This window comes from Aphelocoma coerulescens, chromosome 1 (assembly GCF_041296385.1).
Source record: "Aphelocoma coerulescens isolate FSJ_1873_10779 chromosome 1, UR_Acoe_1.0, whole genome shotgun sequence".
Lineage (NCBI taxonomy): Eukaryota > Metazoa > Chordata > Aves > Passeriformes > Corvidae > Aphelocoma > Aphelocoma coerulescens.
The window spans coordinates 25,374,642-25,393,959 of record NC_091013.1 but is presented as its reverse complement, the minus strand read 5'-3'; the positions used below and the strand labels follow the sequence as shown (position 1 = coordinate 25,393,959).

The 19,318-nt window shown below is 47.3% G+C and overlaps 1 protein-coding gene across 5 annotated transcripts in view; it reads right to left on the bottom strand.

Annotated features, from left to right (window-relative positions):
• ARHGEF7 (Rho guanine nucleotide exchange factor 7) overlaps window positions 1-15,562 on the bottom strand; it is a 119,300-nt gene extending 103,738 nt beyond the window's left edge. For 2 of the 5 annotated variants that reach the window (XM_069004190.1, XM_069004198.1), the window contains exons 1-2: window positions 15,272-15,560; window positions 310-396 (exon numbers count right to left, since the gene is read on the bottom strand). In XM_069004190.1, the coding sequence (XP_068860291.1) occupies window positions 310-396; window positions 15,272-15,436 (252 nt within the window). In that variant the 5' untranslated portion in view covers window positions 15,437-15,560. Of the gene's footprint in view, window positions 1-309; window positions 397-482; window positions 622-15,271 lie in introns of those variants that run through there. The other 3 variants (XM_069004229.1, XM_069004168.1, XM_069004215.1) reach the window with 3 other exon arrangements.
• Window positions 15,563-19,318: the final 3,756 nt, after the last annotated feature.

Below are 19,318 nucleotides of genomic sequence, written 5' to 3'. Positions count from 1 at the left end.
TTGCACGCGGTACCGGCGCACCCCGGCCCCGGAGCCGAGCCGAGCCGAGCCGAGCCGAGCCGAGCCGCCCCGTGCTCAGCGAGCGCGGCTCCGCCGGGGCGCGGCCGCCACCGCGCCGCATCGGGCACCGCGGCGAGGCCACCGAGGCAGCCCCGGGAGGACGGCGGCGGCTTCCCCGCAGCCCCCCGGGCCCGCAGCCAGGGGAGGGGCGGCCGCCACCATCTTGTAAGCCGCGTCCCTGGGCACAAAGGGAGGGCGAGAAACCCCCCGCCCCCAGGACCGAGCCGGGCGCCCCCAGCCCCGACTCACCTCCAGGCGCAGGGAGGCACCGCAGCCCCGCAGGAACTCGCGGATGTTGCTCAGGCACTCGCCCTCCGTCCGCGGCTCCGGGTACACCTGCAAGAGAAGAGGCGGGCGGCTCAGCGCGGGCATGAGATGGGACCGCACCGGAGCGGCGTCCCCCACCCCGCCGCTGCCCTCACCTCCCGCTCCCTCCGCAGGCAGCGGCGCCGATCGCTCCCACTGGAGGGTTTGAACCGGGAAGTAAACACGGAGCACAGGAAATGGCGTGCGAGGGCGGGGGGCGGCGGGCAGGAGCGCGGGCAGCGGTGCCCCGGCCAGGCGCGGTCGCGGGCGGCTCTGCCCCGGCGGGGCGGGCACAGGGAGGGAGGCAGGCAGGGAGGCAGGCAGGCAGGCAGGGAGGGAGGGAGGGAGGGAGGGAGAGAGGCGCGGCCCCGCTCGGCCCTCCCCAGCCCCGCCCCAGCTGCGGGCGGGAGCGCCCGAGGGAGCGGCCCCGGGACTCGCCGCGCAGTGCTTCTGAGATTGTCTAAATGCTGATACACAGACCCCAGTGCCGTGACGGGTTCGGCTGCAGGGCGAAGTGGCCCGGGGACAGCCCGGGGACAGCCCGTCCTCGGGACGAGCGGTGACCGCGCCCAGGGTACAACGCGCACGCTGCGGGTGGCCGGTACCGCCAGCGGGGCTGCCGGTGCCCTCCTGACTCCGGTCCACCCTTAGGTATAGGTTTTCTTACAAGGAGATATATCAGAAATGCCCTGAAGACCTCCGCGGAAAATACCAGCACCCGGAGTTAATAATCTACCAATTCCAGGGTCTGATGTTAACGACCTTTATCTGTAGTTTATTAAACAGCCCCTTCCTACCCCAGAAGAAAAACAACTTCACAAAGAGGAAAACTTTGACTGAATCTAATAGAGGTTTTGGCAACGCGGCCATCTCTTCTCTGCAGCTGCACTCACGGTGCCTTGAGCTCAACCTCCGTCTACCCTGAAAGCGGAGCGTAGCCCTTCCATGGAAAAGCAGCCAGCCCCAAGGGCTTCAGGGACATGGCTTAACTTACCACAGCTTAACTCAAATTGTGTGCACATAAGCATCGTTTCACAATAAATTCATTTACTTCTATGAAGTAGTTTAGCAAACAAATCATTGCCCAAACTGGACACCTCGTTCTGTCAGAAGGGGAAAGCCTAGCACAGGAGTGCACTGGCAAGTCGCTGGAAACCGAGGTGTTGCAACACAGCGTCATGGCCTTTGATCATGCACTACACTCAGAGGTGCTTTTGTTAAATGCACATGTATGCCAAGGTTACATAAACTCACAGCATAATCCACCTGCATAGCCCTGGGAACTTCACATAAGGTTGACTCCAAACATTCCATCAAGCTGAAACCAAGGTAGTGCCTTCCCGTATGATTATAAGATATGAAAGATACCTCTGCCCCACGATATCACAAAAATTAACAAATGTGGCAGCATGACAGGGTGAACCTGGCACAAAGAAATTTAAAACACAAGTCACTACCATTTTCTAAACACAGATTTCAGATGAGTTTTAAATGAAAGCCACTAGTCCATAATACAAGGAATTTGGTAACGATATGAGTTGAAGAATTTTCCTTTCCTCAAGGAAAATACACATATACACACACCCCCTCCAAACTCCTCAAATTGTTTGGTACTATGATAAACCACTGAGAGTTAAGAATAACCCTTTTACTACACTAAAATGTAAAGGGAATGCTAAAGAAGCCCTGTGGAAGTACAACAGCCCAAAAGATTGAAGGACACAAAAGGTGAAAGAGCCCTCTTGAAAACACTACGACCTTCATGTCTCTTGCTTGCTATATTTTTGATTACTCTATTAATTTATTCCTTAATTCTAGTAAGAAATCTAAAACTATCATGCCAACATCCCTTGTTAGAATAGGATGCTGGGAATTTTTTCATTGTTGATGCTTCTAGTATGCTCTCTCCTATATGTTCTTTATATTCATACAATAATGATATAGTTGCAATTTATAACTGTTTTATCTTAAACTATTTGCATAATAACTGGGGTTTATCTCCTTTTGCGTGTGTTACTTCCTTGTCTCTTCTTGCAGCCACCATTTTCTTTTTCTTCTACTTTGTTCATCAAGGCCTCTTTTCATTCTGAGAAACCTTAACATTACTTCTGCTCTTCAAACACAAATAACCTCTCCCAAGAAATCACAGTAAATCCAGGTTTCTCTTAAAAGAAACAAATGTCTTGTCTCATAATGTAATCCACATTAACAAAAAATGTCCCAAAGTCTCCAGTGCATTAAACTCAGTAATTCTAAGAAACCCAGACATGTGTACTACCACCTCATAACAGGCTGCACATAACTCATAAAAGACTGAACAATAACTGGAAAGAGGGAAAAAATGGGTTTGGGGGAAAGGGGGAAGGCTAAGGAGAGACATGATTAGAATATGTCTTTCAATTGAAGATTAAAGAAACAAGCAGAGAAAACCCAAACCTTGAAAATTGCTTCCTGTCAGGTCTGCAAGCTTAAAATACATGCCAAATGCACCACTGAGACCTTAGCCCTATCAGCACTCTAATGCATGTTTCCAGTTAAAAATCATCTTCCCCAAAACAATAAAATAAGTTACAGTAAATCTTTAGAAATGCCATTTCTTCCCTCAAAACAAGAGAAAAGACTTTGGAGTGATAAAAGAAGCAGGGTACATTTTCTCAGCTCTGTGGCTGCAGCAGCATTTTTATACAACTGAAGCATATGGGTAAAGAATTTAAAAATATCTTACCATTTGCATCCTGCTAGAAATGTAAAGCATTAATGGTCCTGTAAAATGAAGCAAACCCATTATTAACCTGGAAAATCTTAATGGGATTCTGGCAACCTTCTCCTACAGACAGCTGAGAAACACAGTAAGGGACCTGAAGAACAAACTCAGCCCTGCGACAGAATGTTGAAGTGCAGTTATGTGGGCCAAGCCCATGTTAAAATCACACATATGGTACATTATATCCTTTACAGTTACAGGAAGCTCAGGAGCATGACCTCCCTCACACAGACCACATTTACAGTCTCACAGGCTATTCAAAATGTAACAGAATATCGTGCAAGCATACCACAGGCAGGTAAGTGCTAGTCCACCTGAGAGACAGCAAATTCATTCAGAGACAAAGGATAAACAAATTAAAAGTAGGGTCATATTCCAAAATTACTTAGCTTAATAAGAAGTAGGTTGCATGTACATAAAGCCAGTGAAATAAAGATGTTACGTATTTTCCTCTCCAGTATTTGCTTCATCCTTTTCCTATCATAGACCAACACCATTAGTTCACTAATGGGGGTTGTCTTCCTCTTATATGTATACACAGCCCTTAGTACAAAGAGGCCTCAGTGTCCAACTAGAACCTCTGTGTGCTCTAGTAATACAAATAAAAAAGGTTAATAGTAATTAGAAAAGACAAGGATTCCAGAGGGGCATGATACATCCTTAATTACAGACCAGGGTGCCATGGTGGAGTCCAAAGAGACAAGTGGAAGGTAATAAATACGCAGAGCAGCCACTATTTAAACCACTTCTTTGTGGTTCAGGGACAGGTTCTGATTAAGGTTTAATCTCTCGGGGAGCAGTTCTGGAAATGACAGCTAGTTCAATGAGGACACTTACGCGATGCACTGCAGCTCTCAAGGAGCAGAGTACATTTCCCACCATCCAGAAAAGGTAGGGAACAATTTGTGATACAAATACATGGTACTTAGCTAAATGTTACATCCCTTTTGATCAGTTTAAATATATGGTTTTAAACAACAATAAGAAGTGAATAAAAAAGGGCAATGCAGAGACAGGCTGCATCAGGAAAAAGTATGACGGGGTGGTCTTAGAAAAAATGAAAAAGGCTACCACTAGTTCCTTTGGACAGGGAAATTATATTAAGAAAAATAAGCAAGGAATGTATACAATAATTAATTTTAAAAACCAACCAAACAAAAAAAACCAAACAACAACAACAAAAAAAAACAATAAAAAAACCAACCAACAGTTCTTTGATTGCAATCTCAAGGAAACACAAGACATTAATAAAAAGTAGGAGACATCTTTGCCTATATGTATGGTAAATTAGCTGTTTACTTGCATTCATCTGGTGAACAAGTTGACAAACTGGGTCACAGAGAGAGAAGTGTACAAGGTCTTTATACAGAAACTGGAATATACTAGATGGAGAATAGGAAGAGACTAACAACACAGTTCCTACACGTAAGTTAAATCAATCATTTATCTAGCACAACTTTTAATAAGTACAACATGGTTTGCTATGTAGGAAGACTATCTCTGTTACTAGAAAGCAGAAACTAATAGAGAATGTAACACTAGCTGCAAACTAGTAGCCAAGTCCAGCACACACTTAAAAACGTCCTGCTCACGAGTATGGCTGCTCAAGTCTGAAGTTGAAACATGCAGCCCTCAAGTAGGGGGAAATCCCATTCGTCCTGCCTGGAGCCTTTTACATCAGATTCCCCTCGCAGCAGAGAAAACAGTTTTCTCTCCATGTTTCAGAACACCTTGTACACACAGAGCATTACTACAATCTATTCAGTAAAAATACCATAATTGCACAATGTAGCAAAGCTATCAAAAAGTTTCTATTGATCATATTCAGTCCCACAGCAGCTGTGTTTTGCTTCCAAACCCTTTGACTGGTCAAGGGCAACTGATCTTTCAATGGAGCAAACACCTCCTGCACAAGCACTACAGGCTGGGATTTGTTGCCAGGGTTTGTGTTCAGGGATAAAAATGAGATTAAAAATATCATGAGGAGGAAGCCTGGCCATTCTCACAGCAGCCTGGGTGGTGAAGCTGCAGCTGATTAACCGCCCAACAGCTCCTGCAGGTTCCTTCCCTCCCCATCACTCCCAGCTGTTGCCTCCTGCCTGCACCTGCACCCATGCCCAGGAGGGCCCATCCCTTTCAGCATTTGGGTTTCCTGCTCTGTCCCAGACCACTGGCCCTCACAAATTGCACCCAGCAGGGATAGAAAAGAAGGGGTGGCTACATAGCTACACAGGAAGACAGCCTCTGCTTCTCGAGGAAGCATCCACTGCTAGGGACCAATGGCAGGTGCAGCACTTCCTCCAGTCAGTGAGCAGCTGGGCTGAGAGGACTGCAGATGCAGCCCTGTGCTCCTCCCAGGACAGCAGGAGACACAGCTGCACTTCAAAGGATCACATCTTCCACTCCCTAAGTAAGGAGCACTCTGCAGTTGAGCCAAATCACTCAAAGGACTGCACATCCTACTGCTGGCACATTAGCAGGATGCTGTAACTAAACTAAAAACACAGATCAGGATTCTCAACAATGTGCAGTTTTGTTTTAAAATCAGGTGTCTTGATAGAGCACCAGACCTTACCATGATACAGTTTCTGCAGTACTGTAGCTCTTTAGCACTGACTTTTCCCACCCTATAAAACCTGTTACCCACATAATCTGCACAACAGTCAGGATGGGCTAGACACCTGTATTTAGCTTGAGGGAACCCATGCTCTAAAAGCACCACAGCAGGCAGTCAGATAGGTAGTCGCAGAGTAAGAGCTAGATCCAGTAAAAGACTGAAGCTCCTACAGGTCATGCATTAAGGTGCCAAAATTTTACATTTCCAGGACTCACCTAGGCTCTGCATACAATACAAAGAGGAAGGAAGGTTCCTTACAACATGCCCTAAAATTCTTATATGCTGAGAAGGATACCTGGCCATGAAGTTAATGAAGACACAGCAGAAGGTAAAAGCAGGTATCTGCTTAGTGTCCCAAACTCCAGTTATCTCCTGGACTTACAAGAGTCCTTTGAGTATCCTTTGGAAGAACTCACTGAGTTTTTTATTAACAATAGAGCATAAAGGTTCCCAAACCTCTTGCCCTTGGATACCACTATTGGTGACAGCCACAGTAGCAGCTCTTAGATCCCACCGCCTCACTCCAAAGCCATCAGCATGACTAACCCCACATATGACACTCCTCTGCTTTACACCCTACATCCCCACACCAGTCCCTGTATTCCGTCTTTCCATCTCTCCCACCTCAGACCACACACCACCACCTTCCAAACCAACGACTCCAATCCCACATTTAGCCACACAATCTTGACCCACCACCTTTTCTTTACTGTCCAATTGGCCACACCAACTCACCAGCCACCTCTCTGTGCTTCCTCAACCTCCACCTTGCTACACTATCTGAAACCAGAAGCACTTTTGGTTGGCTCAAGACTCCTCCAGCTCTTCTGATTTCTTTCCCTGCACACGTTCAGAAATGCTCCTCTGCCTGACTAGCCATTATTAACAGTGACCTACATTCAAACACACTAATGTTCTGTTTTTGCTGCTTCAGTTCTTTAGTGGAATAGCCCTCAAAACCTAAGTTCGGCTAAGTTTGCAAAGGAAATGTACAGTTTGGTTAAAATACCAGCCGGGTCTTGTGGCAGCCTTTATAAACTGGACCTTATGAAACAATTGGAGCCACTTCTTTCCATTAAACTGCCCTCCAAAAATGACACTGTAAAACTGATTCAGCTGGTTTGAGTTCATCTTTTCAGATATGTACCTGAATTAAACAATATTCAGGAAAACAGTACATTTTTTGCAGTAGAAGTATGGTACTTTTGCCACTTCCCTTGGACCCTGATTAAATTCCCATCAAAGTACATAGAGCCAAGTTGCATCAGGGAAGGTTTACATTGGACATTAGGAGAATTTTACAGACAGAGTGATTAAACATTGGAATAGGCTGCCAAGGGAGGTGGTGGAGTCACCCTCCCTGGAGGTGTTTAAGAAAAGGCTGGATGTGGCACTTAGTGCCAAGGTCTAGTTGACAAGGTGGTGTTCAAAGACTCAATCATCTCAGAGGTCTTTTCCAACCTAATTGATTCTGTGATTTTGTGGAAGTCTGTCAACTGACTCCCAGGGGGCAGGTATTTAATCCAGCCCTAAGATATAAACACCATAAGCTAAGGGCATCAGGGCAGTCTGTACGGTACTTTTCTTTTCTCGAGTTTCCATCAAATGTTTGTATTTCATACATAGGTTGATGCAGCATCAAGAAGCTGAGAATGCCATGCACATAAAACTTACAAGACTGACAGCTGTCTTTGCAACTGCTTAGGATCCATGCAGTCCCACCCTGTGACCTGAACTAGGCAGGAGTCCTGCCAGAACATATGCACAGGAGTGTGCCTGAAGGATGTGATACATACACATAAGAGAGTCTGGTTGCAGCTGCAGCAGCAATCTGCTTTCCCTTCCCTCCTAAAAGCTAAGAACTAATACTCCTAATTCCTATGGTTTTGCTTATTTTCTTGCAATTTTAAAGAAAAAGAGGAAATCAGCTAGCATGCAACTGACCCCAACCCCAAGCAGCATCATTGGCCTCAGGCTGCAGAGCTCCAGGGGTGCCAGCATCAGGCATCCACAGGAAGATGTGTATTTCCCTGAAGTCAGTGCGTGAAAAAAGCCTGACGAAGTGCAGCTCCAGGTGTGGGCTTGGCAGGAGCTGAACCAAAGAGATTCCCCTGTGAAGGAAGGCTGATGGGGAGGGATTTTGCACCCCTTCTCACGTAAACCCTGCAGTGTTTCCTGTGGAATATTGCTGTTTTGATGCAGTGCAAGCTCAGGCTTCAGGAGTCCAATCACTCAGGGTTTGTTTACACTGGGAGAGCTCTGCTGCTAGATATGCTGGCATCGCTCCTCAGTGTGGATGTAACATATGCCAGAGAGGGAATTCCTCTGCCAGTCTAACGTACCACTTCCCCCAGCAACATTAACGAAGCCAACAAAAGCACTTCTCTAACAGCACAGCTGCACCAGTGGGGGGTACATGATTTTTACTGTTTTCCCCCTCCCCCCACTCTGTGAAAATATTCCATAGGACTACCAAAGCCCTACAGAAGGGATGGATTCTCTTCTGGGCAAGCTGCCAGCATCATCCAATAGCACTCACTGCAGAGCAGGAAAATGGAGACCTGTATTAAATGCACTTAGACCCAAGCAGTGTTTCATCGGCCAAGAAGGGACAGGGGCCTCTGCCCACAGGGTCTCAGTGACCCATGATGAGGAGCGGCACGACGGAAACTTCTTGCAGATGAAGCTGGCCACCCCTGCTCAACTCCCCACCATGATGGGAGTGATGAGGCACTGGAACAGGTTGCCCAGATAAGTCATGGATGCCTCATCCCTGGAAGCATTCAAGGCCAGGCTGGATGGGGTTTTGAGCAACCTGGTCTAGTGAAAGGTGTCCCCTCCCCTGGCAGGGGTGTTGGAACTAGATGATCTTTAAGGTCCCTTCCAACCCAAACCATTCTATGATTCTATGACTCTGGTGACGGGTAATGGCAGCAACCACATCATACTGAGAGATGTGGAGAGAAAATGGCTTTGTTCTAGGCAGCAAAGTGAGGGAGAGAGCAGGACTGTCACACTGGTTGAGGATCAGGGAGTAAAGCTCAGCCAGCCAAGGTGCAAGACACTGCTTCCAATGCTGCCAGCTCACAGTACTTTTGCAAGCCCTGTCATGCTTGAAATCTTTTAAGGTTCCATCTCTTCAAATTACAGCCACTGGGTAACAACTAATTAAAATTGTTATTTAAGGAAGATGTATATTGAATTCCCCTCAGTGATTCATAGCCAGATTTTAATAATATATATGCATATTACATATAATATAAAAAAATATGTGTGTGTGTATATATATAAATACACTTACATACATAGCTAGTTTGCAAACTTCAAATTTAAAGCCAGACTTCCAGTTTTCTAAGGCTGGAATTACAGTCTTAAACTTTTTCAGCTGAACAATGTGGTGCTGTCAGCCACTAGCATGCAGCGTAACCAGAGGGGAGCATGGTGGTTGCATCCCCACAGTTCTTCCTTTTCTGCGTGCAGACACAGCATTTGGAGGGTAGCAGTAGGGTACCTGAGGGCTAAAGAATCACTTTTTCTGTTGTCCATATTATGTAAAGGCATAGCAAGAATGTATATAAATCTGTGGAAAAGACATTAATGAGAGTAAGACCAGCAGAACTACATTATTTTTCTGTGTTTTCTCACAAAAAATTTAACTACCAACAGTTTCCTTAATTTCCCCCTCTTCTTAGGATCTGGCATGCCCTTATTTAACTTAGTCTAGACCTTTATGCAGGATCCAGTTTTCAAGGAAAAAGGCAACACACACAGATACAAGTCCTCTGCTTCCTCAGTGAGCACAGCGGAGTATATTTCTCTGGATATTATCCCAGTCACCAGAACTACAGAGCCAGTATACAGACAGAAAAAGCAAGGCTGTTTTCCTTCAAAGCATTCATGCATCCCTGCTCTCACAAGGCAGTAGGGGTCACACGGTAAATGACAAGTCTGTAACAGGACCAAACAATCGTACGAAGCTCACAGTAACACTGATGAGAACAGCATGAATCCAGGAAAAAGGCACTCTAATGACTTTGGGATAACTTTTCCCCAGGCTCTCGGCTCGTCCTTGCAGTGCTTCCACCCTGGAGCAACAGCATTCATACGCACACCGGCGTTCCCCAAGCATGCAGCCACCGCAGGCACAGCTGTCCAGCACAGATTATTCCTGCCAGAAGCCCAATAATCTTCTTGGGAGGACTATTGCTGAGGGAAGAGAGCATATGCACATTAAAATGCAGATTTTGCTTCCTGCCTCCCAGGTCTAGTCCTGTGATGATCTGCTGCTGGTGCTGCAATAGGAGAAACCACAATACTTTCCCAACAGATTTCAGTGAGCGAAGGCAGGACAGCCTTTAGGGTCAGCCAGGCAGACCCCAACAGCCTCACCAAGGCTTCAGGGTGAGAACATCCTGCCAGAAGAACTTCCAAAATGTAGGTTGCTTGGTGCCAACTAGCACCTGGAAATTTCTACCTTAGGAGTAATGTCTACACTGCTGATGGGTTGTTCTCAAGCTCTGTCTGGGCTCCACATTCAGCTCACAGCCAGTGTTGCACCCTCTGCAAAGATACTGGGCTATGAAAATCATCACTTGTTATTAACTCTGGCTCTGAAACACCTTTCCCTTCTTCTTCCTTTATAACACATGAAATACCATCTTCAGGTCACACCTTGTCGCAACAGGAGAGAAGTGTATTTAGCCCCAATATTTACATGTGAAATCTGAGATAAGTGACCATAAACCTCCCTTCACCCGAGCCATAGGCACACACGCTCATCGCTGGTGACATGGCTGCCACACGTGGCAGCCCAAACCCTGCTTTTGGATACTCTGACTCTCAGTGCTTGTGCTCCTACACAACAATTCATTCGCCTTCTGAATCACAAAGAGTTAATTTATTTCTAAATTACAATTCAGAACCCCTCATTTAGCCAAAGACCTCGATCATTAAAAAGAGAATCATACAGATCTATGAGGTATTTGTACAAAGATCCTAATCTTTGCTGCCATCAGTGCTGGTACTACCCCAATTAATAACCAAATTAATGTCAATGCCAGTACCCAATCCTCCACAGGGAAAAGGAATGACGTTTTCTTTCAGCCATGCACCAAGTCTCATCCAGCAAGAGAGAGAGCTGCATCTGTTTTCCCGGGGCCAGCCCCATGCTGTCCGTCTCCCACCTCAGCGATGCGGGAGCAGCAAGAGGAAGCGGCTGTGTTTTGGATCAGCCTCCCACACGCAGCAGAGCAGCTCCTGGGTTGTTCAATCCTATGCTCAGTGCAACGGCTGGGGATGGTCCATTCGACGGAGGGGGGCCAGGGTGTGCGAGACCCAGCCGCACACCCAGCACTCTCCACATCCCCTGGCTTCAAAGCACCGAACCAGCTGCTCTCATGCCTTCCAGGAGCCCCTGACGGGAGGGGGGGCACCACGGGGTGTCAAATGGCTGCTGCATCACATTCCCCGATGCATCTTCCCTATTTTCCCCAAACAGAACAAAGCTGTCCTCAAAACGATGCTTTCTGTCGCACAGCTGACCAAAAATAAAAGTACAAACAAAACTTAATGGAGCGCGAAGCCTCATATGACAAGAAAAATTCCCGCTCCAATTCTGATCTCTGTTTACAGCGTTGAAAGTGGGTCAAACTGGTCTGCGATGGAGGAATCTGTTTGGAAAATGATCTCTGCAAGGAAAAGCATCTAAGTGGCAGACAACTGCACTGCAATGCTTCTACGGGGATCCTTTCCCTGCCACCAAAGAAATTCAGTTTTACCACACAAGGTGGAAATCCTGTAACTTGAAGTTAAGGCTTTTTATTCAAATTACTTAAATTCAGCAATTCCCTATCTTTTGGAGCAAATCAGCTAACCAGGGTGTTTCAGCACAGATCTCCGTGCTTTAAAAAACTAAGACGTGGCTGGGTTTGGACAGGGTGTTGTTGGTTTTGTTGATTTTGTGTTGTTTTTTTTTAATAATTGCCCTCATTTTTATTCATTTCCTGTGTTCAGGACAAGGTAATTCAGCAGTACCATCACACTGCCTAACTCAACTACTTTGTTTTACCCTGTCATGGTCTCTTTCAAAATGCAAAGGAATGATTATTATATTAAATGGGAGCCCAAAAATAAGAAACAGTCTGTAACAATATTACTTTCCAAGGTATTTTCATTCCAACTTCTGGAAATCCAGTGAATTTAATATCTGTCCTTTCCTGTTGTTCAAGATAGAAGATGATCGTAATGTAAACAAATTCAGCCAAAACTTCCTGGCAAGAAGCTCTGTAGGCTGTTCTGTGCAATGCTGGTATACAAATACACAGCAACCTAAAGGAAGAATATACTACAGCTTTGAAACCCACTAATTTGTTTTATTGACTTACGAAAATTCTGTTCTTTGACCTTCAAGTGCTTGATTCCTTTTATGGTCACACAATCTTTATTTTATTTTATTCTGCTAATTACTCTCAGGGTACCCAGAGGCTTTAAAAAGCACAAAATGCCAAAAAATGTATTACTACATTCCTGCATGTATTGAATCCTCTTTCTAATCTGTTTTTGAAAGAAAGGAATACATTTATAGCATTTTCTAGAAAACATCTCTAAAAGCACCCCAAACTGATAAACATGCCTTCATATTTATAATTTGTATTTTTTTAATGTTCTCTTTAGTTTTAGTTACTATTTTGTATTTACAGAAAAAAATGAGCTCTGTGAGTCCTCAGAGTGTCTGCTAATGTCAGATATTTATAGAAAGTTATGATCTCAAATGATTTTAAGAACTGCATCAGTCTACATCTGTGGGACAAACCTTGTCTCTTTTAGACTTCAAAAATGTCCAGTTTTAACTGGAGACTTTCAGGGCAAATAAGGAATAGAAAGGCTCATATTTTAAATGCACTCAGTATAAAAAAAGTAACATAACAAACAGAAGTAACAAAAAATACTTGGAAGAAATACCATGGCACCGGAAAGGATGTGCATTTTAAATCTTTTTACTAACAAACAAAGAAAAAGAATAAAGTAACACAGAAACAGCTCAGACGTAACGTAGATGAGAACATGAAAGAGGTATGGGATATAAATTCTGAGTCTACAGAAAAAGAATATTTACAAAGTTAGATGGAAAAATGAGTTTGTGAATCTCTTAGACACATCTATGAATTAGAAAGTGCATTGTGAATGGCCCATCGAAAGAAGTACCGTTACCCTCACAAAACCAAAGATCCCCTTAAAAAATATTTAAAAGGGCTACTTCTCTCCAGACTCAAAACTAAGTCAAAGCCAGAGGAGACACAGCGGGTCAGCAGGGACATCCAGGGCGGTCGCCTGTCCCAGCAGCCTGCTCGACGTGGGGTGAGCTCGGGGAGGTGGGAGGCTGTGAGGCGCCAGCCTTCCTCCCGCCCTGGCTGCCATCCCAGCCTGCACACCACCCGCTGCAAACCCCGAGCTGCTGCACCACGAGGTCCACAATAAGTCCCACTGACAGCTCTTTGCATGCCAGGCTGGGGTCGGGGTGGGCTGTGGGGAGCTGGGCACCTCTGCAAGCCCTCCTCTGCGTATGGGTGCTGTGAAGGGACCCCTGCCCGAACATGAGAGGTGTTTGCTCCTCTGAGATGAAAAGAGAGCCTTTCATTCATTAACCAAGCTGTCCACAATTATACTGTAACAGAAAAGCACATGTAGTTGGGAAACTCCTTTAACACTTGTTTCTGTTATGCTTTTTTGTTTATTTTGTTGTTCAGTAGAGCCTCTTTCCCACATTGAGTGCAGGACCCCATTTTACTAGGCTTGACATCTACACAAAGGGGAAAGACCTTTTCTGCCCTAAAGCTCAGAACCCAAAGTCCAAGAGGTGCTCAGGGAGTATGCCTGGAGTAGCACTGTGGGACAGGCTGCCAAAACCCTCCTTGGGCTTGGTGCCACCAGGCAAAAGAGCCTGGGGACAAGCAGGCATGGGCAGAGCCTGTCAGAGCCAGTGGACAGTCAGGTGGAGGATCCCCACCTGCCCCCAGCCCCACATCACATGTGTCACCCCGGATGGCAGAAGAGGACATTTACCTGCTCTGGAGCCCCAGTTCGTAGCCCAGAGCACTGGACAACAGTTTGCACCTCATGTACCACCTCCACAAAGCCACAGCATCTTGGGAGCAGGGACACCCTCTTCAGCTCTGTTGCTTGAACAGCCCATTTTGGGGGATATGGTGGCAGGGAAAGCTGGCAGCAGCAGCGGCAGTGGTTTCAGCTGTCCCCACTAGCCCCACTGGCCACCGTTTTGGTCCCTGCGTTACCCACGCTCACACAGCCACCCACACAATGTGCCCACTCTCATCACTTCCATGCCCACCAATAGCACTGTGGGCTCCCATGGGGTTTCTGTACCCCGGTGCCACCTCCTAACGTACCTGCGAATTTGGGAGGCAGGAAAGATATGCTACATCTGCAGAATGGGACTCCAGTCCAGAGCCAAGACCTCCACACTACAGTACAACACAAAACAGTAACAACCCCAGTGGGTGGCAAACTGAAGAACCAAAGGGGGGACAGCCCAGCCCAGTGTCCTGCTGAGCTCAAGGCACTGGTTTCAACTTTGTAAGTCTGCGGACAACTTGAAACAGAGCCACAAAAGGTAACAAAAGCCCACTGTCAGCACGCTCCAATGAGCGGAGCGCTCTGCCAACTGCAAAAGGTGAAAAATACGGTGTTATTTTCAAGCAAGGAGTTATCCCATCAGCATAGCAGATGACCTTCATCAATCTTCTCTTCACCACCTTGGGCTGGCTCACAAGGAAAGTTTTTTGTCAGTATGTGGATCTCTACGTGCACTACGATACTGAACGTCAGGTGGGAAAACAGTATTGTCCCAAGTTTTGAGGCACAACCAAACCCCTCTCCCTCTAGCTGAGCTACGATGGGAATTACGTACGCACACAGAACACATAAAAGTTACCTGACAGAGTACATTTTCTTCAAACACAACGCAGACTAGAGCTGTAACGCTTTTTCAGCCCCCAAAAAAAAGGGATGAGATTTTTTCCACAGGCTACCGAACAGTAAAGGACCCAAATAAAGCTAAAACAGCCTTCAAGAAAACTAAGCATCAAACGCTAAAATGTCCCTCAGAGGCTGGAAGGGATGAGCTGAATCACCTCCCAAGCGAGGTGAGGCACCGGCTATTCCAGCAGTTGCGTAGATAAGTTTGCAGCCGGCTCATGGCACGCAAGAAAGGGTCCATAGTCCACCCCCCAAAATTAATGCATCTCCCGTGCACAGCCAGGACTCCGCTTTGGGGAGCGGAGCGTTTGTAAAACACTTGCGGAAAAGTGGCCCCTCAGGGGGGAAGCCCTTCCAGCCCGGCAGCCGCTCCTCGCTCTTCCCCGGCCCCTCGACGGGGACCGATCCCCGCTCCGCCCTCCTCGGGGCCGGGGGTCCCCCCTCCGGCACGGGGTGCGGCGCGGGCGGGGCTGGGGGCGGCGGGCCCGGCCGCACAAAGGGCGGCGGGGCGGGGGGCGCCGCGCACTTACTTTGTCTATGGTGCCCGGGAGCAGGCGGTCGAGCAGGCGGCAGAGCACCACGCCGTCCTTCAGGGAGGACTGAAGGAAGCCCTCTGGGTCGGAGATGGTCTTTTTGGGCGACTCCAGCACGCCCAGGGCGATCAGCCACGTAACGGTCTGCTCCGCCGAATTCATGGCGATGGCGGCGGCGGGGCGGGGGTCGCGGCGCCCCGCGCCTCGCGTGGGTTTTGTGTCTCCCCCGGCGGGGGCTTCAGGCGGAGGCCGGCGGCGCCGCCCCCATGTGAATGCAGATGACGACGCCCCGGCCCCGCCGCTACAGACACATGCAGCTGCAGTGCCGCCTCCTCCCCGCCCCCCCGCCGCCGCCGCCGCCGCCGCCGCCGCCGCCGCCGCCGCCCCATGACATCACTGGCAGCGGCGGCGGGCGGGGGCCGCGCGCCCGCGGAGACCCGCGCACCGCTCCGCGCCCGCTGCGCGCACCGAGGGCCGGCCGGCGGGCGCCCCCCAGCGGGCGGCCGGAGCTTCCGCGGGCGCGCAGCGGGGCGGGAGCGGCAGCCGCGGGCACCGCCGGCCGCGAGGAAAAGTTGCGGGATCCCCCGGCCCCTCATTTCCTTCTCGGACGGCGCGGTCGCGCACGGAACGACCCCCCACAAGCCTTCGGCTCCAGGCTCCGGCAGGCTGGTTTCGGACCATCTAGCTCTCGGAGCACCAGCAGCGGGTTCCGGCCCGACCGGCCGCATTAACGCGATCTCTGCCTTTGCCCGTCGTTCCCTTGAGCAAGGAAAGCCCTTCGGGAGCCTCGGCCCAGCGGCCGGGTCGCGGGCTCGCCCCGCTGCGCGCCATTCCCGCCGTGCGTCTGCCGGGATGCTCCATCCCCGGAGCGCCTCCCGCCAGCTTCCACGCCGATGGTCTGCGGCACCGCCTGGCAAGCCAGCGTAAATACTCGGAAGGACTGTGAAGGCTAACCTGAAACAGAGCCTTCCTGTGCCTTTTATTCTGACAAAACCCATTCCTCAAGGCTTTGTTTGGACAGGACACTATGAGCAATCAGTATTTTTTTGCTAGGAGCTGGCTGGCGCGGGTTCCCAGGGTCCCTCTGTTGCCATCAGCCTCCCTGATGCAGCACACGCGCCTGGAGAGGCGATACCACCACAGTCCCTGCTCTCGCCTCTTCCCCTCTAGCCCCACCTGACCCCCTCGAGGGGCAAAATGCCTTTAAGGCAGAAGTAGAGGGGATAATGCCAACCCAAACTCATCTCTCCTGTTCTGTTTCCAGCCCGGTGTACTGCATCTGGCACCATCACAGTCCCTGAGCAGTACCTCTGTTAGGTCTTTCTGACCCAGAATCTCCTTCCAAACCACAGGCCAGCACAGAAAGACAGAGGTGCATTTCGATTTGAGACAAGATAATCTAATTTCAACATTCAATCTCCTTCTAACCCATAATAGGTGCAGATTTTCTTAAATTCTGGCACTTTAGGTCAATACCTCCTCCAAAATTTGTCTTTCCTTTTGCTCCTTGTTTGGTCGAGGTGAGAGCAGCAGACTGGCCTCTGCCAGTATTAATGCCCACCCAGACTCAAGCAGGATGGGAGAAACATTGCTGTGGGCACAGTGCACACAGCACTGGTCAGCAGGCATTCGTTGCCTCAGCATCCCCAGCAGGGGTACCCCAGTAGCTCCCCGAGCAAGGTAAGCAGCCATAGGGGCATCCCTGGCACTGGCCCATGGTTGAAAACAATGAGCATGAGTTTATGAAGCTTTTTATGTGAGAGATGTGATGAGTACATGAACAAGGTGAAAAGTGAATGGCTGATTACAGTAGGGACCATGATGCATGACATGGTGTGGGAAAACCCATCCAAAGGCAATGGAAGTAACAACACATTACAATGCAGAATAGTGATCTTAACAAAGCATAAATGGTTTCATTATAAGCAATATCTGGGTTATCACCGACTGACATCCATCACCTATCTCCCCACCTTTCTTCTGCACTTAACTGTACACCCTTCCATATTTATTTTGAGCAACAGCTTCCCATCCAATAATTTGCTAGCTATGAAGAACACAAACATGGCAGTTCTTTGCCATTGGAAAACCATGTGGATGGATTGCCTGGAGACTTTTGAAAGAAGCTTGACACAGGTCAGGAAACCATTTCCAGATCTTTAAAGGAAATAAATGGAAGTGCCCAAAAGATTTAGGAGCATGCCACTCCCTTTCTAGCTTCCTTTCTTGTCAGACTTTCCCCTACAAGGTATTTACTGCAAAGCACCTGAACTCTTTGCACAGCTCCTTCGTTTTGTTCTTTCCTCCTGTGTGCCCCAGTACTGTCCATTTATACTGCAAACTTGTAGGACAGACAAATACTTTGCATCTACACCATCCTGTGAGTGGAACCCATGCCATGGTGGGAGTTTTGAGGTTACACAAACAATGAAACACATAATTACTGCAAATCTGCACTCCTTCTTCTTCTTCTTCTTCTTTGTTTCACAGTTAAAGATGTTCTGATTCTCTTATGTTCTGACTTTGGTCCCACTGCTGCTTCTAAATCATAAATTCATGACATCTTTATCCAAGCATCCATTTTGATTGTATTTAAATAATCTAAATTCTTTCTGAAGGCATCTGAGAGGGATGATTTTAACCATGTTTTTCTGCAAAACATTTTGAATTTATGCAAAGCTGAAAAAGTAATTTTGATACTGACTCTCATAAACAAAGGATAGATATGAAGAATGTGTGTAGGTTCAGGTAGCTTCCAGGCCTCAAATCTCTTCACACAAGCAAAAAGATTCTTATATTTTGGGGCGGGGGGGGAGGGGGAAGGGGTTCAGTTTAATGATATCTGGACCTCTTTTGAACAAGAAAGAAAGCAATATTCTATGAAATACATCAGGCAGTTTTGGCAGAGATCTAGCAGATTTAACAGCATATCATTTTCTATAAATAAAGATTAAGCAGTTGACAATTTATTTGCTCTTTTCCAAGCTTTTGTCATATTCTTATGAGAAGTTACTAAGGAAACCAGGTAGACATGAAGTAGAAGGTAAATTTCTGCCATGGATTAGTGAGTGGTTGAAAAACAAAACAGCAGGAATAAATTGCCAGTTTTCAATTTGACCAAAAAGTTACCAGTAGAGATACTTCCTCTATTCTGCACTATGAATTAACTGAAAGTCTCCAAAAGATAGTCATACTTCTATGGGTTTTATTTAGTCTTTTATCCTGAGCAACTGGTTTTGGAGGAGGGAGAACAGGAGAGGAAGGAAGGAGTAAAAGTAAAGAAAGTTGCTCTTTCATTTTGGACTTTCATTTGCCATTTTCCATTTTGAGCTGTTAATACCTTGTCTATCTGCCCCCAGGCAGCAAAGAGATCCTTTGGCCAGATACACAACTTTCTGTTTTCCCTGTACCAAACCAAGGTCAGGATTTCAATGTGGAGGTGACTAATTAATTATCAGTCCAGCTTGAACAGAAATTGCCTTGACAGTCTGCAATTAGCTATATAGGGGTCATAATGGATCAATTGCTGTGCTGGGGTTCCCATGCTATACATAATTATCTCTGTAGTGCTAGCCTAGGGAGGTTTACATCTCTCTGCAGTAAAAGCCTCACCCCAACAAAGCACACTTCTGTGTTAAACTAAGAGATGTATTTCCATGTTTAGTTAAACCTACCTTTCAAAAGTATCTTGAGGCTTGTAGAGGAGCTAGTCTTTCACAGTTCCTGAAAGCAGCTATCACAGGTTCAGTATGACCAGCTCTCTGTGCTGTTGATTGACTACCTGTCAGCTGAAGGTGTTAGTTAAAACCAATACACCAAAGATTGTGTTGGTGAATTCAGGAAGGCAGATCAATGAGCTGCATGGTGCTGGCACAAGTGTCAATGAATCAAAAAAAAAAACCAACCCAAAACCAGAGCAGAGAGCAAATTATTTCATTATCTTGCAAATTGCTAAGTATTTTAATGGGCAGATGCAAAGTTTTTGGTCCTGAGAGGCCTGTCAATCAAGCATAAATAAATGAATACCATACAGAGAACAGCTAA